Source organism: Phragmites australis, chromosome 13 (assembly GCF_958298935.1).
Source record: "Phragmites australis chromosome 13, lpPhrAust1.1, whole genome shotgun sequence".
NCBI lineage: Eukaryota > Viridiplantae > Streptophyta > Magnoliopsida > Poales > Poaceae > Phragmites > Phragmites australis.
In genome coordinates this window covers 7,555,768-7,583,062 of record NC_084933.1, presented here as the reverse complement: position 1 = coordinate 7,583,062, position 27,295 = coordinate 7,555,768, and the positions used below count along the sequence as shown (strand labels likewise).

General features: G+C 41.3%; 1 protein-coding gene across 8 annotated transcripts; it reads left to right on the top strand.

Annotated features, from left to right (window-relative positions):
- The first annotated feature begins 1,578 nt into the window (after positions 1-1,578).
- On the top strand, positions 1,579-27,295 carry LOC133887642 (inorganic pyrophosphatase TTM2). 8 transcript variants are annotated; one of them, XR_009903630.1, is made up of 28 exons: positions 1,582-1,889; positions 1,973-2,088; positions 2,171-2,306; positions 5,642-5,740; positions 5,836-5,904; positions 6,011-6,145; positions 6,244-6,312; positions 7,831-7,886; positions 8,711-8,870; positions 9,786-9,950; positions 10,705-10,789; positions 10,861-11,064; positions 11,201-11,292; positions 11,388-11,430; positions 14,946-15,103; positions 16,378-16,488; positions 16,983-17,051; positions 17,160-17,303; positions 17,437-17,511; positions 17,736-17,912; positions 18,006-18,091; positions 18,857-18,911; positions 19,620-19,745; positions 19,845-19,958; positions 26,324-26,443; positions 26,621-26,713; positions 26,833-26,959; positions 27,050-27,295. XR_009903630.1 is itself a non-coding variant. In XM_062327591.1 (27 exons), the coding sequence occupies exons 1-26, from the start codon at positions 1,746-1,748 to the stop codon at positions 26,684-26,686; spliced, it is 2,874 nt and encodes a 957-aa protein (XP_062183575.1). In that variant the 5' UTR covers positions 1,582-1,745; the 3' UTR covers positions 26,687-26,713; positions 26,833-27,237. The 8 variants fall into 8 exon arrangements, 2 of the variants coding, with proteins under 2 accessions (XP_062183577.1, XP_062183575.1); XR_009903629.1 differs by having other exon boundaries at positions 1,583-1,889; positions 26,621-26,753; XR_009903631.1 differs by having other exon boundaries at positions 8,732-8,870; positions 26,621-26,753; positions 26,833-27,237.

The following is a 27,295-nucleotide window of genomic DNA, read 5'->3' as shown; positions in this document are numbered from 1 at the left end:
TGCCATCGTTGTCGTCATCAGCGGGGAAGGGAGAAGGTGATGAGGAACTGATGGCTTCCTCCTTCTTCTTCTCCTCGGCCTCCTCAGCCTCTTCCTAGTGTATCTCCTCCTCAAGAAGATCCCAATCGATCTCTTCTTGGCAAGGTGTCAAGGGATCGATGATGGTAGGCTCAGTCGAATGCTTGAACTCAACATCGGTAGGCCCGCCAACCACCTGCTTTTCCATTGTCTCCTCATCGGAGGAAACAATGATGAGCTTGACGCAGGAGTTTGATTGTGTTGGTGAAGGAGGTGGGATGCGTGGGGGCGACTTTGGCGATAGAGGCAAGAGTCCCAGCGGTGAAGCCGACGGTGGTCCCAGTAATGGCGCTCTCAAGTCTCTAGAACTGGAAGAGGACAAGAACGTCATGATCATTGCGGTAAGTTTGAAGGAAGAAGAAAGGTTTCTTGTCTCAAATGAAGACTAAGGATTTATGTGATAATGTTCATGTCTCTCTGTTTATAAAGACTTGCGAGTCGCATGAGTGCGCCTCGTGAAGAGTGACAGAACCGTTAGAAAACTAACAATAGTCGCAACCCTTTATTTCTCGGTGCTATATGATAGGTTTTGATGAGTCAAGATTCTCGATTTCCAAAGTTGTCTGTCCGGGGTGATATCATATCAACTCCCCTCAAAAGTTGCATGGATCCGATCTAATACAGTGGATAAGGATGGAAAAGCCTAAAATCTTTTTGGGATTTCCAATGCTACAACTCGAGTTGGTTGAAAAATGTTTTTGGGGAACTCGATCCATGCAGTTGGAAAATTCCCTGACTAGGAGGACGAGTCTCGAAGGAGTTCCCAGTCAACATGAAGAACTAGCGACCCTTTTCTGAGCAGAGTTGGGGGCTAACTGATGGTGATATATAATTAATATTATTTATATTTCATATATCTATAAAAGGGTATATGGGGATCGAATACATCTTACTCGATATGGGTCTAATTGTGACCGATATAGAGTAAGGTATAGAAACGATATGCTTGGAAGCTACTTATCCCGAATATGGAAGTTATCCTCTATTCGAGAAGGATTCTTAGATCTACGGAAGTCTAACAATCCAAGTAGGACACGTCACTTCACCAGCTTTGCAGGTATCTCTAATTTTCATATCATAACAATAGGCCAATCGAGTACAAATCCTCGACATGATGAGAGTCATAGCAATCCAGGTTCTCATTCTAGCGATCTTCAACAAGCTCCCGACTACCGTTAGCGTGAAAGACCAAACACAGAGAGTATATAAGGCATATCCAACATTGTGGCACGCTTAATACATTCACAGCAACGCATGAACAACTAGTCAACTTTTAACTAGGTCAGCCAAACTATAGGTATCAAGCCATACCTTTTTTTTTAAAAATATTTTTTCTTGGGGAACAAAATGTAATTAAACTTGGAAATTCAATTAATATTTCAAAAATAAGCCCTTGGCTACTAAATAGTGAAAACTGAAATTTTTCTGCCACACCATTGGCCGTGGTAAGAATTTGGCCACCTGCATCGGCCGGTCCGCCGGTTCCTCATTCCGGTGCAGTCCAACCCCTGCCCCGACCCCCGGGCCCCTCGGAGCGTCGGACCGGAAGCGTCCCACACGACGCCAAGCAGCGGCGGCGGCGGCGGCGGCAGTTCCAACTACTTACAAGCAACAAACACTTCTCCCTTCCTTCCCCCGCACTCCACCTCCACTTCCCCGGCGTCGCCATGGACGCCGACCTCGTGCAGCGCTGCCTCGAGGCCGGCGGCCGTGACCTCCTCCACCCCTCCTCTCCTCCCTCCCCCACCTCCGCATCCGCCGCCGCCGCCTCCTCCACCTCGTCCATCCTCCAGTCCCTCCCCCTCCACGTGGTAAACCCTCTCCCCCTTCTCCCTTCCCCCTCCCTCTCCTCATCCATTCGTCGTCCTAATCCGTTCCGTCGCCGTTCTCCCAGTCCTTCGACCGCGGCTTCTACCTCCTCGTCAAGGCGATCCAGGAGCTGCGCGAGCGCAAGGACGGCCTCGTCGTCACCGTCGGCATCGGCGGACCCACCGGCTCCGGCAAGACCAGGTACAGCGGCACCGTCCCCCTAGATCGCGCCATTTGGTGGATCGGGGTAAATGATCTCGGGGGTGTCGTTGTGCTTCTGCAGCTTGGCGGAGAAGGTAGCGTCGGTTCTGGGGTGCGTCGTGATCGTCTCCATGGAGGACTACCGGACGGGGGCCGGGGCCGACGACGGCAGCGACGTCGACGCCATCGACTTCGACGCCCTCGCGCGCAACCTCCAGGTCTCGCTCTGCGTGCCTCCTCTCGAGCCGTTTGATTTTGGGTGGGATTGGTTCGATGCGCACAAGGTGCTTGCTTTAATGACGGGTCTGAGTGTGGCGAGAAATGGTGGCCTTGAATGCCCTTGTCGATTGTACCGTTTGGTAGGGCTACACTAATGGTTGTGGTTGAAGGAGAATTGAATTGATGGGGGGCGCATAGGGTAGTAGGAGTTGTTTTCAGAAAGAGAAATGTTCAATTCCCTTTTATGGTGTCAATTTGTGTTCTAGTCCTCTATAAATGCGAACGATAGATCAGAATCCGCATAGGCGCACACTCCTTGAATTTGGGCCAAAAAATATGGCTATATGCCAACTAATTTGAAATTTAACAGCTTTCTGTTGGTGGTCGTCTAACATCAGAATACAGATAATCCTCTACCTTTCATCTGAAAAAAGGAAGAAGTGAAAAATGACCATCTGGTCACTGAGTTTATTGTACACGGTGCACATGTGAATGCATGAACAAATGGAACCTTTACTTTTCAATAGTTGAGCTGTTGATCATAGTGACTAAAAGACATGCAAGATGCAACTGAATTAAAAGTTTATGCCTTATTCTCGTATTAGATCGTTGCATTTTCTAAATCAATGTCGCTCAAGCCACATATACACCCGTATAAGCGTCTGGTAGGTCAGGTGCTCTGCTTTGTCACCCCTAGCCCTATCATGTTGGTTTCCCCAATTGACAAATGACAATTATCACATCCTGCTAGCTCATTTTTCCTATTCGATACATTTGTATGTAGGTACTTCTTCTTTTTTAGTGCTTAGAGCCTTCCTTTTGTTATCCTTATGCATGATTGCCTATATTTAGCACAATTTTTTTGGGAGAAATTCAGCACATATTATTTCCATTATATACATAAAATGTCTGTGTTTTATAGTATTTATGATCTGAACCTGCATGTAAGGCTGGACTCGAGGCCACATATCGCATAATTGCTGAACGGTGGTCTGACTGCACACTTAATGCTACTGGGAACATTTAGGCCTGAATACTATTTTTGAACACCTATGTATTAGTTTTCATAAACATTAGAATTGTTAGAAGAGATAAATAAAGTGCAGATCTGATGTAGGCGTGATGACGATGGATAGGCGGCGCGAAAAATGGGTACAGGTCGCCGGAGCTATTGCACCTAAGAATCACGTTCTTGGTGCGGAGATCCTTCACAGAGAGACCAAATGGGTCAAACTCTATAGAACAAAAATTGTCAGTGGTGAATTTACGAGAAGGACAAAACCGTTACAGACAACGACCTGTGTTTTGGTTTTCGAGGGTGGAGAGAGATGGGAGAGGTTACCCGGATCGGCGGACATGTGGGAGGAGGCACCTGAGTCCATGAACCAAGGTGCTTGCTGCTGCATGGACATGGCGTTCATGGTCTGGATGAGGGAGGCTTGATCCCATGAGAGTGGTGCAACAGGCGGGATGCTATACGCGTCAAGTGCAACAAAAGCGTGCTGCACGCCGGGAGCTTGGGGTCGTGGGCCGAGGATGCCTTGGCCAGCCCTAGGCCACATGGCACCCCAAGGCTAGGGAGGGAGGGAGAAAGGGGGGGGGGGGGGGTGCCGCGGGCGCCATTACCGTTGTTGCTATTGCCGCCGCAACGATTGTTCTTGTTCTTGTTACCCTTGCCGTTGTTGCCCTTGCTAGAGGTGGAATTTCTGGTGCCAGCACCGTAGCCAGTTGAGTGGTTGGAGGAGCTATGTTCAGCGGGTTTGGCGTTGGTGGTGGCCACTAGAGCTGTGTAGGAACCGGCGGGTGCATCAATCTTGAGGTCCGCCTCATCAAGGAGAGAGCGAGCCTTGAGGAATGTTGTGAACGACGTCTTTGTCTTGATGATGGTGGTGATGTTGCAGAAGGGGTCGAACAGGTCGCGTAATATGGTGAGGACGAGTGTCTTCGGACACCTTCTGGTAGAGGTCGGCGAGGGAGTCGGTGAAGGATTTGAGCCGCTGGGAGTAGACCAAGATGGTTTGATCGCCCTGAGCCATGTCGCGGAACAATCCCTCTAGATTGGTCTAGACAGCGTGCGCGGAAGCACCGGACACGATGACGATGGAGAGGATCTCCTTGGAGATTGATGCGTAGAGCAGAGAGAGTACGACGTAGTCTGTTGACTCCCAAGCGGAGATGGCGTCGCTGGTCCCTGTCTTGGTGTCCAGCTTGGGGGATGAGCCATCGATGTGGCCCTTGGCACCGAACTTGCCGATGAGGACTTGGAATAATTCGCGCCAGCGGGAGTAATTCGGTGGGTGAAGCTCGAGTGAGAAGGGGATGTGTGTATGCACATTTATGGTGGAAATAGCAGAAGCTTGGGTGTTGGCCATGGTGAAGTGGATCGGCGCTGGGGGTGGGGGATGCTGCCGCGCTGATTTGTGCGTAGGGGAGTTGCGCAGGGGTGGGGGGGGGGTCGGCGCAAGGGGGGCGACGCAAAACGGAACAGTCGCAAGAGGGGGGGGGGGGGGGAAGCTCCTAGTTTGATGCCATGAAAGAGTATGGAGATGGGGAATACTCGGCTTGATTATTCCCATTGGAGCCGGCTGTCTTATTTAGATGTACATGGTGCTAAACTAGGTAAGAGATGAGCTATACAAGGTAAGTGATCAATCTCTCTAAACTAGGAAACTACAACTATCCTTTCTATACATACAAATCCTTTCTATACAAACACAACCCTAATAGGGTTGGTTGGCGGTTGGGGTGATAGGGCCGGTCGCTGGACCTGGGCCTATCGGCTGGGCCTGGTAGGAAGATATTCCAACAGTTTGTGCTAGGCACTCATGCACATGTCCGTCGTGAAGAAATAAATAGAGATGTCGAATATAGTTCAAGTATTTGGTCTTCTTAGAGGCCCAACATTCCAATTTTCCTTGGTTCTGATCTATTCATTTGTGAATTTATAATTGTTTAGATCTCTCAGTTAGTATAGTGAAACAAAGAAATGTGCAGGTTTTGCAAGATTTGGCATTCCTAACCCGACCAAGTCCTCTGGTGTAATGTTTCGGCTTTAGCTAATATCCGGCACCCCGTGGTTTTTATCTTGCACGGTAATGAATAATGATTTACTGCTGGACCTTTTCATGCACAAGTTTGGCATTTTTGTATTGTCAATTTGAGTTTGTAAAATTAATGCTTGCTTTTGTTATCGGAACTTAGTATACTTGGTTAAATCAATGTTCCAGATGTTAATTGCGCAATTTTAATTGTATACCGTTTGCTCGCCATATTGATAACTTTCTGGTTATTTTGGTATATGACTAGTACCCTTACAGTCATGTCTACTGAGCAGGATCTTGTAAAGGGTAAAGATACAATGATGCCACTGGTTGATTTTCAAGAGAAGAAACGCACAGGATGGAGGCAACTGAAGATTTCTACATCTGGAGTGGTGCAATATCTCAGCAATACATGCTATACTGCTATAAAATCTCTAACATCTTGTGATAAGATCTTTTCCTTTTCTGATACAAGTTTTCGTTCCAGGTGATTGTCGATGGTGCTTATGCTCTGCATTCAACACTAAGATCATTGCTTGATATCCGGGTTGCTGTGGTAAGCATGATAGTTGCTTACTTTCTATAAAATCCTTTTTGTTAAGACTTACAGTTTTACAGAATAGTAATCATACCTGTTGAGTAACCTTGCAAATGAGTTTCAGGTTGGTGGTGTTCATTTTAGCCTGCTTTCTAAAGTTCAGCATGATATTGGAGATTCTTGCTCATTGGACTATCTGATCGACAGCATATTTCCATTGTTTAGAAAGCACATTGAGCCAGACCTGCATCATGCACAAGTACACACCTTGCCATCCATAGCTGTTTATTTCTTTTGTTTCCTAACTATCATTTGGTTCTTTGGACATGATGTTTCCTAGTTGAATTGCTAGCGCAGATTAGGATTGATAACAGCTTTGTCTGCTCATTCCGCGAACCTTACTACAAGCTTAAGTGCAAAAATGAGGTCAGTAGAGGATTACCGTTGATGAATAATATTGTTGTTATCAATGTTTCTGTTTATTTCATTTTTTTAGATGAAGGAAGTACATTCTGTTTATTTCATGCAAAGTTGAAGTATTTCTGTGCTGATAGTTTTCTTTTGATGTGATAGATAATCATATTGTTCTGTTATTCGAGAACAATAATAGTGTCAGCATCCTCTTTTGTTAGTCCCTTCACAAGTAAATTTTGATAAACATTTCCTGATAGAAGGTTAGTAGAGTTAGTTCTGAACACATAGTACTAGGCTACTAGCTTTCGTTAGTGTAGTATAACAAGTGGCCATACTGTGTTACGTGGGGCCACACCTATGCCAGTTGCAAGTACCAACCAGCCAGCCCCATCTTAACATGATCATGACAATGCAGGGATAACTAGGAATTTGCTTGCTTTCCAAGTTAGCTAAGATTATTATATGTATTGAGATTTGTATATCCCATTCTTTAGGGACTGCTGTAATTAGCTACATTTTGTTAGGGCCTTATCTCGATTTAAGGAGACGAGGTCTATCAATTGAGATTAAGCAGTTATATTTTAAGAAGTATCTTCTTCCTAGCCCCCCACCCCACCCTAGCCACACTTCTCTCTGTGCCTCGCCATGGCTAGCCGCCGGAAGCTCCAGGGCCACACCCTTCCGCCTCCCATTTGTACTTTCTGATCTAGTTCGATGTAGCCCATGACAACTGGTCAATCAAAAATTAGCTTGCACTTTAAAGGATTCCACCTAAGATTCCTTCAATATGAAGATCTTAGGTGGAAAACCCTTCGTTATTATCAACTCAAGAATGATACTCTAACTTGCTTGTGGGTACATAAATTGAAATTGATGGCTATTATGTTCACCTTGACAATTCAATTGTGCTTATGTATCGTTTGTCCTGTCTACTCCCTTTCTTGTTAGTTTTGCATGACCCAAGCGTGACAGTGTGACACTGCATATCAAAAACAAAAAAGTTGTTTGACTTGGTACTATTCTGTGGAAAACTGACCTGATGTTTATATCAAGCTGTTAATTTGACCGGGCTGCTGTTTCAGACAGACACATTTCAGTTTTGTATTGTTTAGTCTATGTACAAACCAATTAACATCCTTACTGATCATTAAATATACAAAAGGTTGGCCTCATAAAGAACAATGCTTGCATAAGATTCTATATGTGGCTAATGCTGTCTCAAACATGCTATTGATATGGATCTATATACATCTGAATTTTAAATTTGAAGTTCTTGTTTGAAATGGGGTTTTGATGCATGTTCATCTTCCAACATTATTATATATGAATAGCAACCTACAGTTTTCGCATTTGAAGTGAGCTGTTTTTTATCCTCACTTTGTAGTATCCAGTTAAATGAGCTTCTGTGTGTTTATTGATGTGTTACACAATCACAATGTGCTTACTAATTGCTTGCTTGTTGTTATGCTTACTCTTATATATATACATACATACATAATATATATATTAACTTTGCTCATTTATATGTAGTCACCGGATGGCCGGAAGTTCTATTCTTTTGATCAAAATAAAGCAGAAACTGAAAAGTGAGTGCATGTATCCTCTGCACCCCTATCTCTAATTCATATGCAAAATTATGTGGAAGTTTGTCAAGATTGTGATATGGATTGTAGTATCGTGCGATCCTAAAATCCTACAGCGTTGACATAACATAGATCAATCCATGGATCAGGATTTCATAGGATCGCAAATGATTCGTGCTCAGGATTGGGTTTTAACATCATCCTGACTACAAACTAAATCAGTGTATTATAACATTTGTTGATACTTTCATTACTTTTAGTTCATTAGTTTAATTTGCTTTCATTTGCACTCTGCATGTGTGAGAAATATCACCCATCATACAATTTATAGAAAAAATGATTTAAATAAAATTAAACAGTAAGTATAATTGAGTACTTAAAAAGATTGCATTATAGACCAATATATATATATATATATATATATATCAGTAGAAATTTATATCCTCTGGAAAAAGGTGAACAAAGGTAACATATGCACCCTGTATCCGGCAACATTTGCCGTACATGATGCTGTGTACACCATTTGAATTTTGAGTAAATACATGGGGTAGCACGCATCCCATTTTTAAGCAATGCTGTAGACTGTAGACAAAGGGTGCATGTGCACCCATGTGCACAGTATCCATGTCGTCAGTTTTCATTTGAAATATCTGTGATTTATATCTGGTAGGATCGTGATTTTATGATCTGATCCTGTCAAACAGAAAAGCTACTACCTAGGTCAGGATCCTGACAATCTTGGTAGAGTTCCATTATACCTTGATCAAGCTTATGTTTGTTCATTTCAGTTCATGAAAATTGGTTTGTCAACTTGTCAACTATTTCAGCTTTATTGAGATGTACCTTAGGCCACCTTTTGCTTCGGAAGAAATGAAAATTGATGATTGGATTAAAGTTAGACAGTGTGGAATAAGATACTACCTATCTCTTGGGGACCAGAGGATTGTTGATAAGTATTTCATAATCCGTCCAAAAGCTGAGTTTGAGGTATGTGCTAATCTTAAAAAGTTAAAGTTCTGTTTTTTTCCTTGAGTTGTTGAACTATAACTGAATACCTACATCGATTTGTCATTCTGGGAAGAGAATCAGTGTTGATTTACTAACGTGAAATAGTATGTGTTTGCCAGTGTTTAGAGCACATGAGAGAAAATAATGGCATGCTTCATGTGTTCGGACTAAGTACCATTTTTTTATATGCAGTTGCAGTTTCATTAGCAATGTTGGCATCAAGCTTAAAAGCAGAGGAAAAAGAGAAACATTTTTGTTCTTTAATGATCTTATCCTCATTATGACAGAAGAAGTAAATATCTTAGATGTTTTGTGTTTGAAAAATTGAATTTGAAATTGGTATTGATATTCAGGAATGTTTGATAATTGCTGTCCCGGTTCTATTTGTTTCTGATCTACGCTCTGTGTATCTACTACGACTGATTATGTTTAGGATACTATGAAGTAAGATCAAATAATTTGTTTGCACTAGTAGCTGAACCAGCAAAATATTTCCACCAGCAGGCAAATGCGGAAAATCTAAAGCGGTGGAATCTGTAAGTCTCAAACAGTGGAGGCTACATATTATCTTAGGAATCTGTGTAATTATGTTTTGTTTCGGCAGCGACATAATGGTTGCAAATGATCTGATTTCTTTTGGAATACCATTAATGCACACACTTTCTTATGTAGCTTCCACAGTATCACACACCTTAAGATGTTAAATATGTTATATAACATTATTGGATTCAAGTCTATGTCACAACTAACAAGCCATTTTATCGTTTATCTGGGCGAAACCCTCTCCGTAAATAAAGTGTTAAATTGTTTCATGGGAGCACCTGGTACCACATAAAATTACAACAATGGAGTCAGACATTCTGATCCTGCTTCATGTTTCTGAAACTATCTCAGGTTGGACGGACAACTCTTGGAGGATTGTTGGCCTTGGGATACAGTGTTGTTGTTAGCTTTAAACGTACATGCACATCTGTCAATAGAGATCAATTACTGATAGCAGCAGAGACTATTGACACCCTAAACGAGACCTTTTTGGTGTTAAAGGGCCCAAGTAGGAAGGTATGCATTCTTCAATGCTTTGTGTCAGAAACTGTTGTCATGACTCAGTTGTGCTCTGCATTACTCTCTTGGTTTTGTCTGGAATCTTAGGAATATCTAAACTAATCAAACATGACATCCATTCTCCGTTGGTTCCTGTCACTTACCATTCTTATGCTCATCCTTGAAGTTGTGCTAGAATTGGCATATTTTGTCTTGGAGATTCATAATTGTCGATTTCTGAGTATGCCTAGTTTTTGCTTAAAATAATTAGGATGGCTTCTGTTGCATGTGGTCTTCTAAATGGTCAATATTTCCTGTAATGCTCATTCATTATTCACCTTTTCATCTAAAGCTTGTTAGAGGACTGAGTTCTACTCTTCTACATTAAATTTTCCTCAAGATCATTGATAAGAAATGTCATTAACATACAGCAGCTATTTGCTATACTTGTTTACTTAAAGGAAGCTCATGAAATTGTAACTATTCAGGTACCTGTCCATTTCCTTCTTGTTAGGCTATCGGGACTTGTATGCCGTGAATTTATAGAGGACTGAAATTGCAATATCGATGTTCTTAATTGATACTGCTATGTCATTGTGCTATCTAATTGCTTTTCTAAGAGAAGGAAAAAAGTTTATGATTATGAATTCTGAATGATCACGTCCTGATTTCTGATATCCACAAAGTCCATTTTGGAAGCTTTAGGTTTCTTTGTCTGTTATTATTCAACCTTAGATAAAGTTTGTAAATGTAACTGACTTACATAATTTAGATTGTTGCAGCAGAAGCTTCTAAGCTTGGTATAAAGGGACCATGGATCACAAAGTCATACTTGGAAATGATCTTGGAGAGCAAAGGTAGAATTATCTTATATTTCCTTTAGTTTCCATCAAAAGCTATGTGCTAATACGTTCCTTATTGATCTTAGGGGTTCCACGACTTAATACACCACCACCAGTTTCTAGGACACTGTTAACTGAAAGTCAAGAAAAGAAAATTGCTGCACCTAAACCAGTTCGTGTTTCCAATGATAACATAGCAAATCTTGATGACTTGGTGCAACCGTGGACGAGGTCTCCTCCCAAAAAGTTGGAGCAGGAACATGTTCTGGCAAAATGGCAGTTTATCCCAGGTTTTCAATTTTAACTTTTCATAGAATTATGTGATGCTGTTTCCATGGACTATTTACATGGAAAGATAAAGAGAAGAGGCTTAGGATTACAGAGTCCAATGTATGATATATAATATTATCTTGAACATATTTTCAGATTCTTCTTCAAGAAATAACATCCAGCTAGCTCCCCTGCCAGATTCTTATGACTTGGATAGGGGTCTTCTCCTATCAATTCAAGCGATCCAGGTAAATGGAACCATATTATTTATGTATGTCTGCTATTTATATATACATATATTTAAGAAATATTCCATTAATTGTTGTGTTATGTTATCTGTCAGGCGTTGCTGGAGAACAAAGGATTTCCTGTCATTGTTGGGATTGGTAATGGTTCCACCTTTCCTTTTTCTACAAAGTGGAATTGTTTTAGCACTTAGACTGAAAGTTGTTGACCAAACATCCAAATATTCCTAGTAGCAATTTCACATTATAAGTTCACCCGGAAGTATTTTAGAATTATAGCCCCCCCGGCCTGCGACCCCCTTTCCTTCAGATCTTGGAGGATTCTAATTGAATGGATTCTTAGAGTCGCCAGAATCACATTTCATCATTGTATAATATTTGGAGCCTCTGGTTGTTCAAGTGTTACACAAGGTTTTCAAGTCGTAAAGTCGAGTTGAGTCGCCTGGGGACCGACTAGTCTACTTGGCCGACTAGCTGGCTGACTAGTCGATGGCTAGTCGACCAAGTCGGGTAGTTGGCCCCAGGCTGCCTACAGGGCTACATGGTACATCTAACCCATATATTCAGAGTTTAGAGCATATATCCAGGGCATATCTAACCCATATCATCTTGTAAAACATGGAATAAAGAGAAGAACACAAGTAGATTAAATGATTCAGGAATCAGGAGTTGGTTACTTGTTTTGCGCCCAGCATGTAAGTCTTTGCTTGAAATTGGGAAGCAACAACCTGTAACATGAAGAACGAAAAAGTAATTAGCTGCAGCTGGACAAGTTGACAACATGTAAAGACTAAAGAGCAAAGGAAAAATGTGAAGAAAGATGACAAATAAATAAGCAACCTTTGGCGGCAGAGCATCTAGGGCTGCAACAACTAGGGATGGAGCAGCAGCTGGTGCGGCAACCGCAGCTGGGGCAGCAATCAACTGCAGCTAGATCTTGTTGTTGTTCCACTTCCACTTCCACCATGGTACCTCTTGGAGTATGAGTACCTACAGCTCAAAATTGAGAACACATCAACAAGTGCTGCAGTCCTGCACTACTGCTAGAAGCTCAGAACAGAGCACAATTGCACAATTACATCACACAGACATGAGTACATGACATCAAAATAGTGAAGAGCAGAGCACATGCACATGAGTACATGGCATCAAGAATTGAAGATCAAGTAGCAGAGGCACTAGGCAGAGCACAAATGTAGATTAACCAAGCACTAGCAAGTAGCAGTCTGGCAGAGCACAATAGCACATCACATCACTGACGCAGAGCAAAGCAGTGCAGCACTACTGCACTAGAACTCTAGAAGAAGCAGAGCAAGTAGCACAATACAATAGGCAATAGCACATACGAGCAAAACGGTAGGGGCTTCCCTTACTGTTGTTCCCCTAAAAAAAAAAAAAAATACAATAGGCAATAGCACATACGAGTAATGAATAAATTGAAGTACTAAACATACACAAGCAGACTATTAGAGCAATTAGTAGTGGTACACTCACTGCCAGAAGAGGAGGAAGATCGACCCATCTAGACAGGGAGGCGGCGATTGCTTTAGAGAATACGGAGGTGGTGGCAGCGGTAGAGAAAAGGGATGCGGCGGGCCAGCGACCAGAGCTGGAGACAAGGGCGGCGGCGAGCGCCGACCCGGCCTCTAGGCGGGAGAATTTTTCCCCTCCTGCTTGTGGGCGTATGCTACAGGCGGCAGAAGTAAAAATTTGGGGGCTGAAACCTGAAAGCTGAATTCTTAGCCCAGTTAAGTCGCTGGTGTCTAGTTTGGACGACTACTCGCGACTAGTCGGACAACCGGCCGACTAGGAGCTAGTCAAGTCACTGGCGCTGAGTCGGAGGTCAGGCACCGACTGGATGACTAATCGTTGACTAATTGCGATTAGTTGGATGACTTAAAAACAATGGTGTTACAATCTTTGTTGGTTTTTTTGTTCATGTACTGGTTACATATCATGCCATCGTATTATTGATTTAAATCTAAATCTAGACCCAATATATCCATTGGTTATGGTCAATGGCGGTAACTGATTAGGCAACATATTGGGAAAAATGTCCGCTAAACCACACAAGATCTAATACTTTACTGACATAAAAGAGAATAAGATATAGTAGTTTACTACTGAGGCATGCAACAATATTTGCCTCCATATAATTTTCTATATGTTTTGTTATATATATATAGGAAAACTAGTTTGTACTCCTAGGAATACATACTCCCTACTATGATATACCACATAAATGAACTGGATATACTCCTTTATCACTATGAGTATACATATATAGTCATCTAAGATACTCCAATGTGAATTACATGAAAAATTAAAAAGAAGTCCCATCAATTTTAATAGATTTTGATAATACCTTTATATTTGTACATAAAATGTAATATACTCAAAAAAAATATGTGCAAATCACCTAAAAAAGTATACATACTACTTGAATAATCTTATATACTCACATGCTCCATGTACATACTATTTATCACATGAGATACTCCCTATATTATAAGATACGTATATAGGAGTACATACTCTCAGGAGTACCAAACATGCTTCCTATAGGGGTTCTTTACATATTGTCACTTGTACATGTGTATATTATTGGCCCATGCCTCTAGGGTATACAAGTTGCTATTCCTAGCATAGTATTAGAGCTAGGTTTTACCTAAGGACGCAACAACTGGTCCCATCTAGTCCACCCACCCTTCTCGATCTACTCATCGGCACTCCCTTGCTGGCTTTCTCCCTTTCTCGCCCCTTCGTGTTCGGCTCGATTTGCTCCGTCAATCTCCCGATTTGGACACGAACGGTTTATTCTAATGCTACTTGGGCTAGTGATCCTTCTAATCGTCGGTCTATTTCTGTCTACTGTGTTTTCCTTGGTGGTTCTCTTATTGCTTGGAAGACTAAAAAGCAAACCGCAATTTCTCGTTTTAGTGCAGAGGCTGAGTTGCGAGCCATGGCATTGTTGATAGTTGAGCTCAGTTGGTTACGGTGGTTACTTGAGGATTTTGGTGTTTCTTCCGCTGCACCTACTCCTCTTTACTTAGACAGTACATGTGCTGCCAGTATTGCTCAAGATCCGGTGAAGCATGAGCTCACCAAGCATGTTGGTGTTGATGCTTCTTACACACACTATGTTCCTTCCGAGCTTCAGTTGGATGATTTCTTCACGAAGGCACATAGTACAGTTCAACACATATTCTATCTCTCCAAACTCAATGTGGTTGATCACCCATGAGTTTGAGAGGGGGTGTTAGATATATATATATATTGCGCTATGTAATATTCCTAGACTATAAGGGGTTCCTTGCATATTGTCACTTATACATGCGTATATACTGGCTCAGGGCCTCCAGGGAATACAAGTTGCTATTCCTAACAAGTTCCATGTATTTTGATTGTTTAAAATAATCAGAGAATTATCTAAGGCTTGAGATCTAGAGAGGCATTTACTGTTACATTCTCTGTGGTGCCAGTCTACCTTGTTGCATTTTTTATATCGATTCTATGTCTTGATAATCTTTCTGCTATAATTGCACAACAAAGACCTCTCACTTTCTCTTTCATTTCACATGTCATCAGCAAGTTGCATTGGTATTTTTGGTATTAAGTGCTTAAGTTTGTACTATTTTTCCTGTTGTGATTTGTAGGTGGTCCTAGCGGATCAGGAAAGACAAGTTTAGCTCAGAAGATGGCAGATATAATTGGCTGTGAAGTTGTAAGCTTGGAAAGTTATTACAAACCTGAGCAAGTGAGAGATTATAAGTATGATGATTATAGCTCATTGGATATCGCTTTGCTGACTAAGGTTATATATATCCCCTTTTCATTTCCTAGGCTAACTTACATATCGCAAATGCTTCCAATTTTCTGTCCATGTGTGGATAGTCGAAACTAGTTTTCCAAAAACTGGTGGTAAGATAGTCACCAAATTCCCATCTCGTCTGGTATCTACACAGCTGGCATAATTATGGTTGATTATATGGTACTTGAGGGTGTGGGCATTAATTATTATGCAAGATAAAAAGCACAGATGTTGATATTAATGATTTTCGTGCTTCTGAGTTTTGAGGAAATATAAAAATGAAGCCAACCAAAGAGATGAAACTTAGTTGACTAGAATATTATTAGAAACCTGCTGATCTCCATCTTACTCGCCAGGACCATGGACTTGCCTTTTCTTTTTTTTCTTTCTTTTTAAGAAAAGGGTAAATAAAACCCTGGTTGATACCTGTTGGCTGTCCATATATCATAATCACGTCCAAGTTATTCCATCCTCTATTTTTCTTAAATTTCCTTGGCATATCTTTATGGTTGAACCTAATAAACTTTAGATGATGTGGTCCATTATACCATCAAATCCATGGCACCTTCCCTTTTGCAGCTTAATGACAAGTGTAACAAGGTTGGTTAATTCATTCAAAAGTGATCAGCAGTATTTATTCATCTTCTATCATTGACCATAGTATCGGAACCGGATCATCAATCATACTAGTAATGCAGTTGGTTCATCAGTTCACTGGTCCAGCCAGTGGTTCAGTCTTCACTGTTCCTTTAAATATGATGAACCTCAAGAGGGGATGCCTCAGATTCTCTTGTTCATTATGAAAGTCCAAGTCAATTCTAGGCCTGTATAATTTTCGGTAATCCCCTAGTTACAGTGCTTTTTACATCATGGTTCCAGGATGCGTGTGATAAATTGGCCAAGAGACAAGGTCTGTATGGGTTGCTAATAATGGTGCACACCCTTAAACCTCTTTTATAGCGTCCAAAGATAACCCTTTGAATGCTGTGGTGTAGCCTTTTATAAAGGATCCAGACCTATACTGTTTAAAAGAAATGCTTAGCTGAACTATTTGTAATTGTCTAAGGTGAATGGTACAAAAAGATCTGTATGTAATAAGATAAGAATTATTGTAATGCAACATAATCCTGTTAGCAGCTTTATCATTTAAACACAATTAGTTGCTCACAATTTTGTTTGGGCTGTAGTTCTGTACAATTGTTGGTTCATGGTCTCATTGGGCATGTAGTTAGTTCCTTACTCTCTGTAAAATGGGAACATCTCTTGTTGTAATACAGAACATTATGGAGATCAGAAATAGTCATAAGGCGAAAGTTCCTTGCTTCGACTTTGAAAATTTCAGCAGAGATGGGTTCAAGGAGGTTCAAGTCTCCGAGGAAAGTGGAGTGGTAAAGTATATACCCACCCAACCTCTCATCTGAGTACATTTTTCTATGGCTCAGCTGGACTCGTTTTTACTCTGATATGCTATTTTTTTTTTTGGAATTTCTCAATAACTATCTTAGAAGTATAGGATGATCATCTCTGGAGAATTAAATCTTTTGGTGCATTGTAATTTATTCTGAATATGTAATGTCTAAACCTCTTCTTAAATGGCTGTGTGTCTGTTTAGTTTCATGATATGTTGTCTATAGAGTTCTACAAAAGTATGAGTTACTAACGGTACAAAACCAGTATAAATTGATGAAATGAAAGTCTGACAGAAAATTGAAATATTTGTATTTGAATGAGCGGATACACTAGAGTCGAATATGGTTGAATTCGATAATATTATCTTCCAAACATTGATATTTACTCTTTTTTTTGGTATTTATTACCTTCTACAATTCTTAAACTTTATGGATAGGGAGTGATCCTTTCTTGACTTACATTTGGATACCAGGTAATTTTTGAAGGTGTCTATACTTTACATCCTGCTATAAGGAAATTGCTGGATTTGTGGATTGCAGTGGTACGATTCTTCTTTTCGAACACTTCAATAACTTTTATTCTAGTTGCATCTTTTTTCCTACTTCATCATAAATATTTGTTTAGAGATTAACATATTTCCTTGCACTAGGTTGGTGGAGTTCATTCGCATCTTATCGCAAGAATACAAAGAGACAAGAATCGTGCTGGCTTTTCTATTTCCGAGACTGAAATCATGACCACTGTGTTTCCGCTCTTTCAGCAATACATTGAACCACATCTTGTCCATGCTCATGTTGGTACAAGAAACATAAATGTTGACCTAGTTTTTTTTTTTTTCATACATAATTGTCTGTTGTTTTGTCCTTAATATGTATTCAGTAAGTGATGTGTACTTATGCATTGTTCCTTCTTTACTTGCTTGGCAGCTTAAGATTCAAAATGATTTTGATCCTGTGCTCTCTCCTGAAAGCTCACTTTTTGTGTTAAAAAGTAAAAAACAGGTAAATATACAGCTTTATATGCCACATTTCTAGTGTTCCCCTGGGCGCTAGTTGGGAGGCAGAGTACCTAATCGTCAATTAGGCATGCCTAGACAGGTCTGGGCGGTCGCCTAGGCAGAATAAATCGGCTAGGAGTAGTGTAGCCTAGTGCCTAGGCCGCCTCTAAGGGGAACACTTCACATTCCATGTTTTGGGTGGTGATGATTTTTTGCTCCCTTTTTTAGGTGTCCTACCAAGACATACTGAAGGTACTGGATGCTACTAAAGTCTGCAGTTCTGTGCAGAACTTTACTGATGTTTATCTAAGGCTTCCTGGCGTACCATCAAATGGACAGTTGACAGAAAGCGAGTGTATCCGGGTCAGAATTTGTGAAGGAAGATTTGCATTGTTAATACGAGAGGTTTGCATACTTAACGTGTTATCTTTTTCATTCTGTTTTCTTGGCATTGGTTCATGACATGCTTCCCTTTCTCATCCCTTCAATTTATGCTAGCCTATTAGGGAGGGAAATTTTATTATCCAGCCAAAGGTTGATTTTGATATTAGTGCCAGCACTGTTGCAGGGCTTCTTAAGCTTGGGTAAGTGGTGCATTATTTTGATGTTGCCCATCTTTTCGCATATTTCAAGATGAAAAATCGCACTGGGCATTCTTTCACCAGTGTGTTGGTGCCACAAGGTGTAAACATCAAAATCCTAAGCGCTTGACTAATGTGCCACTTAGGCCACTTGTTGGATTTAATTGCCATTTTAGTAGATGCGACTGTGGGCTTAGTGATGAGATGCCATGTTAGATGTGACATGATGTCTCCACATCAACATACAATAACTAAACCGCTCCATCTCATCACCAAATTCTATAATGAAATCCACTAAAAATGGTCAAAGTCAACATTGCTTGACTACTGGGACCCATTCTGAATCATAGGGATCTATATGGTACCTATATGGTCAAAGTCAAGTTTACAGTAGTCACATTTCTGTAACCATCCTTGTTCAGTTTTTTTTTCATCTTCTTTGAACGCGTTCTAATCAGATACTTCTGTATCAAACATGCCATACTTCCAAAGTAGTTGTGTCAATTGGGATCGAACTAGTTACCTATACGTTCATACTAAGAAGCAACAGTATAAATGTTCAATTAATGGTGCAGGGGAACTTATAACCACTGGAGAACTGTGCTATACAAGCTGAGCTATATGAGACAATAAGTTGGGATTGTATTATAGCAAAATTCGGTTGATATGACAAAAGCCATCTGGATTTATTTCCTAAATTATTTACGTTTCTCCGAAGTGTCATCAACGTCTATGATGTATTTATTTATTTCCTTTCCTGTTTTGTAGTTACCAAGCTGTTGCATATATTGAAGCTTCTGCAGTGATTTACCAAGATGGAAAGGTTGTTATTGTCCTTGAGACTAGTTTCTTTTCTTCTTCTTCATCCGCAAACTTCAGTGCAATTGTGTCACAATGGCATGCTTGTACAGTGATTAATTATCCTTTTGCGTCATTGTTGAGCTAATTATGAGTAAGGATTAAATGAATTAGGAACTGTAAAATATTGATGACACATTTGCTCAATTGTCATAAATAGCAATATTCACACGAAAGATTTCTCAAAGTTTAATGACATTAATCCTGGATATTTAGAATTATAAGTTCGACAAGAATTCATAATTTTGAAAAATATGAACAACTGAAAATTTCTTACTGTTAGCAATGTTTGGTTCTTAGTAATTTTAATTGTATTTTCTTATGGACCTGTATCCATATTTGTATCTATACAGAAAACAAATACTATACTAAAAAATATGAACTGAATACCCTACTGGTTTGTACAAGAAGCTGGTATGATACTTGGACAGTCCTGGTCCAACCATACGCAGTATGGATGAAAATATGGATTAGCAAATTTCTCACATTTTCTGATTTGAGACTGCTTCATGGTTACCTTAACATGTTCCTTTAAAGCAATACTCATTTAAGCTGTTTAATGTTTTATGGCATTATTGTTTAATGTTATGATGGCAGCAGATTAACTTTATTTGTTTAAATTGCATTGGTTTAACTACCAGTATTTTCTGATGCATTTTTCACCCAATTGAAGATTCTAATAGAAGTTGACCATCTACAAGGCGTGGCGACTCCATATCTTCAAATTAAAGGAACAAATAAGGAAATAGTTTCATCTGCTGCTTCTGCACTCAGCTTGAATGGTTCATACACAACAAAGGTTACTTTCGAGTCCTCAGTCAATCCATGTTAAGCATAGGCATATAACTTTTTTTTTCTGTATATATTTTCAGTATCATGGTTCCTTGCTGCTATGCAGAGCTATCTTCAAATTATTCTGGAGAGTTTACCAGCTGATGATAATGTTTCTGCTGGTATTCACAATCAACAAGCTGCGAGGCTGCAGGAACTGGTTGAGTTCATCCAGTCACAGGTATGTTTGTTGTTGCATAGTGCAGTCTATTTGCTAGCATACACTCTTATTGTTATGTGGGCCGGCATTATGGCTGCCACAACAGGAAAGGGCGGCGGCAGCATCAGCAGCAGCAAATTAGAAGTTTACTTTTATTAAGAGATAAGTTTGGTAGGAATTAGATTTGTTTGGATTAGGAGATAGAGTTTGATTTAGTTTCCAATTCAGCTAGAAATAAATAAGGGAAGTTAAGATTTGGAGTCAGATTAGGATTGTAATCTCCTCCCTATATAAGGAGAGATCTTATTCATAATAAAGCAAGCAATAGAATTCCCTATCTCTCTCTCCCTGGCCGAACCTCCTCTCTTGACTTTCTTCTCCAGCATCATGACGGGGAGGCACAGGTATAGGCCTCACCCTCCCGTCAACCACAATTACTACCTCTGAAATTATCACACTCGATTTTAAGACCAAATCGAATGTAAACTATATGTATGCTAGGATCAAGTTGCATACATATAGTGACGTCATAAGTGAATAATAGAAATAATATCCTTTATTATAGCGTTAACTTATTACATCAACGATCCTAAGAGTCTAAAAAGAAATTACACAGCAACGGTAGACTTACCGTGGCGCTCGGCTCCACAAGCAATTGACCGAAAAGCTGCACGCTTAGAACTCAGCTCCATCTTTCGGAAATTTCTCGAAATCTTAGCTTTCTGAGCAGGAACAACATGATGGGAGAGAGCAGGCGTGAGTATATGAAATACTTAGCAAGTGTGAGAAAGTATAACATGTGGGTCAAAGTCAAGATAGCCTTAACTCAGGAGTTTATTTGTATAAATGCCATTTAGTAATCAAACAGTTATGAAAGCAGCCTATTTACTATGTGAATGATCTCTAAAACCCGAGTCAAGGTTCCAACCACCTTGGTGCACAACCCAAGGTTCCATCCACCTCTAACCAAAACCGAACTCGAATCATAGTTCCCATCACTGTGATCCATCAGATCCAAATAAAAAACCAACCCGAAACCACCTGACTAATCATGTAAGGGTTCATGCCGCTCATAACTGTGAACACGGTTGATATATCAGTTTTCACTCTGTAGAGGTTGTATACTTTACCCACAAGACGTGTCTTCCTGATTTGCCGAGTACCTGTTGGCCGACGGATGACTTTTACTCACTTTCGAGATATGCGCTAGGAATCCACTGCAAAGCCTTTACAACTTCTCTCTCAACACGTGTCGACCTGTTGAAGTATCATCGCCGTGGGAGTACACCCTCCACTCCAGAAGCCCCTTCTTGCGTCTTACAGATCCAGGAAGTATGCCCTTCCATCCTCTTACCACCAAATGGTATATGGTAAAGCCTAGATTATTGAATATGCCTTTTTCTTTTTTTAAGTGCATGTAGTATGTCTATCCATTTGTTACTAACGGAATATCCAGGTTTCCGATATATTAGGGCCCTATTTGGTACAGCTGAAACTTATGTTTTTTTTCTGAAAAAACTGCTTATCTAAAAAGCTGTTTATGGCTTCTGAGAAAAGCAGTTGGCTTATGGGCTTAATTTTTAGCTTCTCAGCACACCAGCTTTTCAGAAAAGCTGCCTTCAACCGTTTTATCAACTTTTAGTTTATTTCACTAGAAGCTGCTTATCAAAATAGCCATGAGCCAACAAATAAGCCAAACGTTTGTTTCAGCTTCAGGCTTCTCAAAAAAGCTCACAAAATTAAGCTGCTGCCAAACAGGGCCTAGATTGGACTTGGTTCCCTGCCCCCCACTGGTTTGTTGAAAGTTGCACGTTTATGGAATATCCTTGGAAAGCATTTTGGTTGGAGTCTTTAAGAATCAGCTGGACTTTCCCATTACTCATGTTACTTCGAGTATTCCCATTGTAAATAAGGGACAAAATTGATTAGGATGCAGTATCCCACGTATGGATCAAGTATTTTCTGCCTGTTCTTGGAAGATGAAACCTTGGTCTCCCAACTGTGAACATAGCAGAAAACTTAGTTGTATGTATCAAACATCCTCAAATGGAATGTACGTGGTCTTAACTAGGCCGCAAGGAGGGACTCGGTTAGGGAGTTTGTGGGAGCGATGAAGGTGGATATTGTATGTTTTCAGAAAACAAAGGTGGCGAATTTAACTGGACCCATGATATTACCATTTCTAGGGAAGGAGTTCGATGTATGGCATCTTCTTCCGGTGGATGGCTCTAGAGGTGGCATTCTAATTGCTTGGAAAGGAAGGATTTGTCGTGCTGTTGCTACTCGCACCGATACCTTCTCAATCTCTGTTCAGTTTCAGGATCCTGAGTGACGTAGTTGGTGGCTCACTGGGGTGTATGGCTCCCAACCGGATGCGGAGAAGGTCCTCTTCTTGGCTGAGCTACGTTCAATCTGTTCTCAATGTGCCGGTCCTTGGGCTATTGTTGGAGATTTCAATCTTATCTATAGATCAAAGGATAAAACAATGCCAATATTGATCGAGCGACGATGGGTCGATTTCGATGGTTGATAAATGAGTTGGAGCTCAAGGAAATTTGTTTGGTTGGTCGCAAATTTACTTGGTCTAATAGAGATCTTCGCCAACATTGTTCGGATTGGACCGTGTCTTCTGTTCACTCGATTGGGAGTTGTTGTTTCCTGATTGCATTTTGCAGAGTATGGCATCTGGTTTTTCAAATCATTGTCCTCTACACCTTGGACTGCGTGATGCTCCTAAAGGGAAACATTGGTTTCATTTTGAGAGTTTTTGGACCCGATTCGACGGGTTTCTTGATACGGTACAACAGTCATGGTCTGAGCCTGTGGTGTCTCTTTTTCCACTCGAAGTTTTGGCCATCAAACTCAGTCGGCTGAGCAGGAAATTACAAAGCTGGGGTTGCCGGAGAGTTGGGAACATAAAGCAGCAACTCTTTATGGCAAGGCAAATCATCCACTGTTTGGAGATCGGCCTCTCTCAGATGATGAGGCCTGGCTGCGAATAAGCCTTAAGCAAAGATGTCTTGGGTTAACCTCTCTTGAGTGCACCATCGGCAGGCTTCGCTCTAGGATTGATTGGATGAAAGAGGGTGATGCTAACACCTCTTTCTTTCACCTGCATGCCCGACACCGCAAGCAAAAAATCTTCATTGGTACGCTTCAAGTGGAGGATAAGATGGTTACAAGCCAGGCCGACAAGCAACAGGTGGTGTTTGATTTCTACGACTAGCTGATTGGCTCTTCAAAGGACCGTATGCACGCCCTTGATCTTCATGAGTTGCAGCTACCGTCCCATGATCTCGTTGCCCTCGATGCTCTAGTCTCGGAGGAGGAAGTTTGGAAGACGGTGAGACATCTACCATCCGACAAAGCTCCCGGACCCGATGGGTTCACAGGGAGATTTTATGAGGTTTGGTGGTCCATAATTAAAGATGGCCCGCATGCTGCACTTTCGGTTGTCCATAGAGGTGATTTTAGAAAATTGGGGTCCCTCAACTCGGCCTTTATTACCTTGCTTCCTAAGAAGCTTGGCGCGGTTCAGGTCTGTGATTATCATCCTATTAGCCTTATCCATAGCTTTGCTAAGTTGCTAGCAAAGCTTTTGGCTAACCGGCTGGCCCTAAGACTCACTTCTTTGGTCTCTCAAAAACAAAGTGCTTTCGTCCGAAGAAGATGCATTCAGGATAATTTCCTCCTTGTGCAACAAATGGTGCGTCACCTCCACCAACAAAAGGAGCCGAGACTGTTGCTCAAATTAGATATATCCAAGGCTTTTGATTCGGTTGCTTGGCCTTTTCTCTTGGATATTCTTTCTCATATGGGTTTCGGGCCAAAGTGGAAGAACATGATATGTGGATTGCTTGCTTCAGCTTCTACTTGGGTGCTAGTTAATGGTGAACCAAGTGCCTCCATTAATCATCAATGAGGGCTTCGGCAAGGAGATCCCCTCTCTCCAATGCTTTTTATTTTGGTTATGAACTGTTTGAATGCTCTGGTCAACCGGGCTTACGAAGATGGCCTTTTGCACCCTCTCTCTCGGCGATGTCTTGGCCATAGAGCTTCTCTATTTGCGGACGATGTTGCACTTTTCATTCAGCCTATTGATTCTGATTTGCACATGATTAAATCCATTTTGGAGCTTTTTGGGATGCGTCGGGATTGAGGATGAATATTACAAAGAGTTTAGTCTCTCCCATTCAGTGTCAACGGGGGGATATCGATATGCTGTTTGCTGCCCTGCCTAGTGCTATTATGGAATTGCCGTGCACTTAGGACCGCCCATTTCAGTCAAAAAACTCACCAAAGCACAGCTGCAACCTCTGATTGATAAGGTGGCGGATAGATTGCCGGGTTGGCTAGCTGGCCTCTTACACCCAGCAGGGAGAATGGTTTTAGTCAAAGTTGTGTTGACTGCCATCCCTATTTATCAGCTTATGGCTCTCGATATCCCAAAATGGGTAATCAAAGCAATTGACAAGATTCTAAGGGATTTTCTCTAAAAAGGAAGGTATGATGTTAAGGGTGGTCATTGTATTGTTGCATGGGCAAAAGTGTGTCGTCCTATTGATTGTGGAGGTCTTGGTATTCATGATCTTGAAATTTTCGGCTGGGCTCTCCGTATGAGATGGTTGTGGCTCAAGAAGACGGATTCGACGAGGCCTTGGGCATGCTCTGACCTATATGTACATCACAATGTCAAGGCTATGTTCTCCATCTCCATTTCTATGGTGGGAGACGGGCAGCAAACCCTTTTTTGGCATGATCGTTGGCTCCATAGTCCATCATTGTTAGTTTTGGTGCCCAATATTGTAAAGCTGGTTGGTAAACGTCTTTTATCTCGGCAGACTATAGCTGAGGTTCTCAGTGACATGCGTTGGCTGAAAGATATCAAGGGACCTCTTAACATTCTGGCGATTACCGAGTATCTCAAGCTTTGGGACCTGCTGCAAGGAGTTGCCCTTCAGCCAAGTGTTCAAGACTCGCATCTTTGGACTCCCTCATCCTCAGGTGCTTACTCGGCTTCTTCGGCCTACAAAAGGTTCTTTACGGGATGCATGGGATTCGAGCCTTGGAAGAGTATTTGGAAGTCCTGGGCCCCTCCTCGATGCAAATTCTTTCTATGGCTTGTGGTGCTCAATCGATGTTGGACGGCAGTTAGATTCGTAACCTTCCACACCCGCAGCGGTGTCTTCTTTGTGATCAGGTAGAGGAAATGATGCACCATCTTCTTTTGGAGTGTCTTCTCTCGTCAGGATTGGTTCTCCATGTTAAACCAAGTGGGGCTGTCACACGTAACTCCTCAATTGCATGAAGTTTCCTTTGCGGATTGGTGGAGAGCTGCCTTCGCTCGAGTGTCGGCTGCCAGCCGTCTGGGTTTCAATTCCCTTGTTATGCTAGTCGCCTGGTGGATTTGGAAGCATAGAAATTCTTGTGTCTTTGATGGCCTTACCCCAAGCCTTCCTAGGTTGGAGCATGCTCTTTGGGACGAGGCCTCAGTGTGGTGTGCTGCATGAGCAAGAGGGTTGTCTTCTTTGGTGTCGTAGCCTCTAGTTTGGTGTTGGATCGCTTGTACTGGTGTTTGCACCCCCAACCTTCGTTCTCGTTTTCCCCCTTTTCCCTTTTTGTCTTGTGTTTAGCGTGGGTTTTCTTCTTTTTAGCTTTGGCTAGGGGTCCTTTTTGTGCCTTGCTTTTTCTCCTCCTTAATATAATGACGGGTAGCTCTCCTGCCAGTTCGAGAAAAAAAAATTATCATCATTGTATGTACACAAGGGTAAATGGGTGGCCTCATATCAGGAGCCTCTAACATGTACAAGACATATGGGCTCCTAACATGTGCGGGGTATTACCCAACAAAAAACAAATGTACAAGGCTATTTAGATTACTAGATGTTACGATACTTAGCGCCAACAATCTTGAATTATGTTGTTGTGTCTGCGGTTGTCTTTGGACAGTATCCAGAGTAGTGCTCAGGCTTGTTTGGTTCAACTTTTCTGGGTTCTACTTCTCAGAAGCCAGAAGCCGAACCAAACAGTCCAACTGTGAGTTGATTTTTGGAAGGCTGAAAAATTGGCTTCTAAGGAATGAACTAAAAGCTAAAAAGCTGGTTGAGATGAGCTTTTTTGGTTTTTGATGTGCTGAGAAGCTAAAAATTTATTTTAAAAGCTAATAGCAAAAAGCCATCAGCCAGAAAAGCCAAAAGCCTCAGCCCAACCAAACAAACCCTCAGTTGTATTCATGCTAGTGGTGCTGCCAGGCAGAATCTGTTTTCTCCCGTGTAACAGTAATATGGTTCTGGATGTGTTTGACCGTTTGTGTGATAAGACTAAGAGTTATGGCTACTGTTCTTTATCAACTTTTTCCTCGTATGCTGAAATCATCCCTAATGCAGGGAGGGAACTTCAATTCAGATTCATCTTCACCGATGCGAGAAATTTCTTCTACAGATAGCATGCTTGATGATATGCAATCCAGGATAAGGAAGCTTGAGAGATGGAATACAATAAATATGGTGATTTTCTATATTGTCAGTGCCGGTGTTCATATGTTAGAATTTAGCTCCATCTAATCAGCTGACTTGGGTTTAGTTCAGTTTACATGTAGCTTCATTGGTGAAATGATTGGTTAAATAATTGAATATTACCCGAGGCCGTGTTTCAACTGTTGAACCCCTTGTTTTCTTATGCAGGTTTTGTGGACTATATTACTGTCTGCTCTTGTTGGATATTCGCTATACCAAAAAAGGCGGCACTAAGTAATACCGCTAACCTCAACTGAACAAGTATGGACAGATTAATTATGCTTTGAGCAGTGATCTTAAGGTTTGAAAAAAGACACAATGTTTGCAATCACGGTTTCAGTAAATTTGCATATTTGATATTGTCTTCTATAAATTTGCAGGGCTTTTTTCCAATGCGGAGGTGATGTTTCAGTGCTGATGATATGATTCCTCTGCCAGTTTGACTGATAGGTTGGACGTACATCATTCATGGTGTTGGCAGAATTGACAAATTCATGCACACCACAGGTATACAGTAGCTTAGTTGCTAGTGCTAATAAGAAAAAAATAGCATGCATTCAACATCCCTGGGGAACTGAACTGCCACTAATTCTATAGGAAAAAGAGGGGGTCTTTCTGAAACATGGAGGTCTGTGGATTTTGATTATGCTCATGGTTAGCTAGCAGTAGAAACAAATATGAGACATGTGAGATGGCCATCCTGCGTGCTATCCCAAATGATGTCTTTGTTACGATGTTCTGATCCCTCAATGCCTGCAAAATAATAGCTGGAGATTTGAGTGGCACTCTTTCATGTTCATTGTTTGCTTCAGTTGTTTGTTTCAGTGGTTTGTTTTTTTCAAA

What these genes read in the sequence shown, in the direction of transcription:
- LOC133887642 (XM_062327591.1), top strand. Translation starts at nt 1,746, where the DNA reads ATGGACGCCGACCTCGTGCAGCGCTGCCTCGAGGCCGGCGGCCGTGAC. An exon ending in TTGATATCCGGGTTGCTGTG is followed by an intron (nt 5,905 to 6,010) that starts GTAAGCATGATA and finishes AATGAGTTTCAG; the next exon opens with GTTGGTGGTGTTCATTTTAG. An exon ending in TCTCCGAGGAAAGTGGAGTG is followed by an intron (nt 16,489 to 16,982) that starts GTAAAGTATATA and finishes TTTGGATACCAG; the next exon opens with GTAATTTTTGAAGGTGTCTA.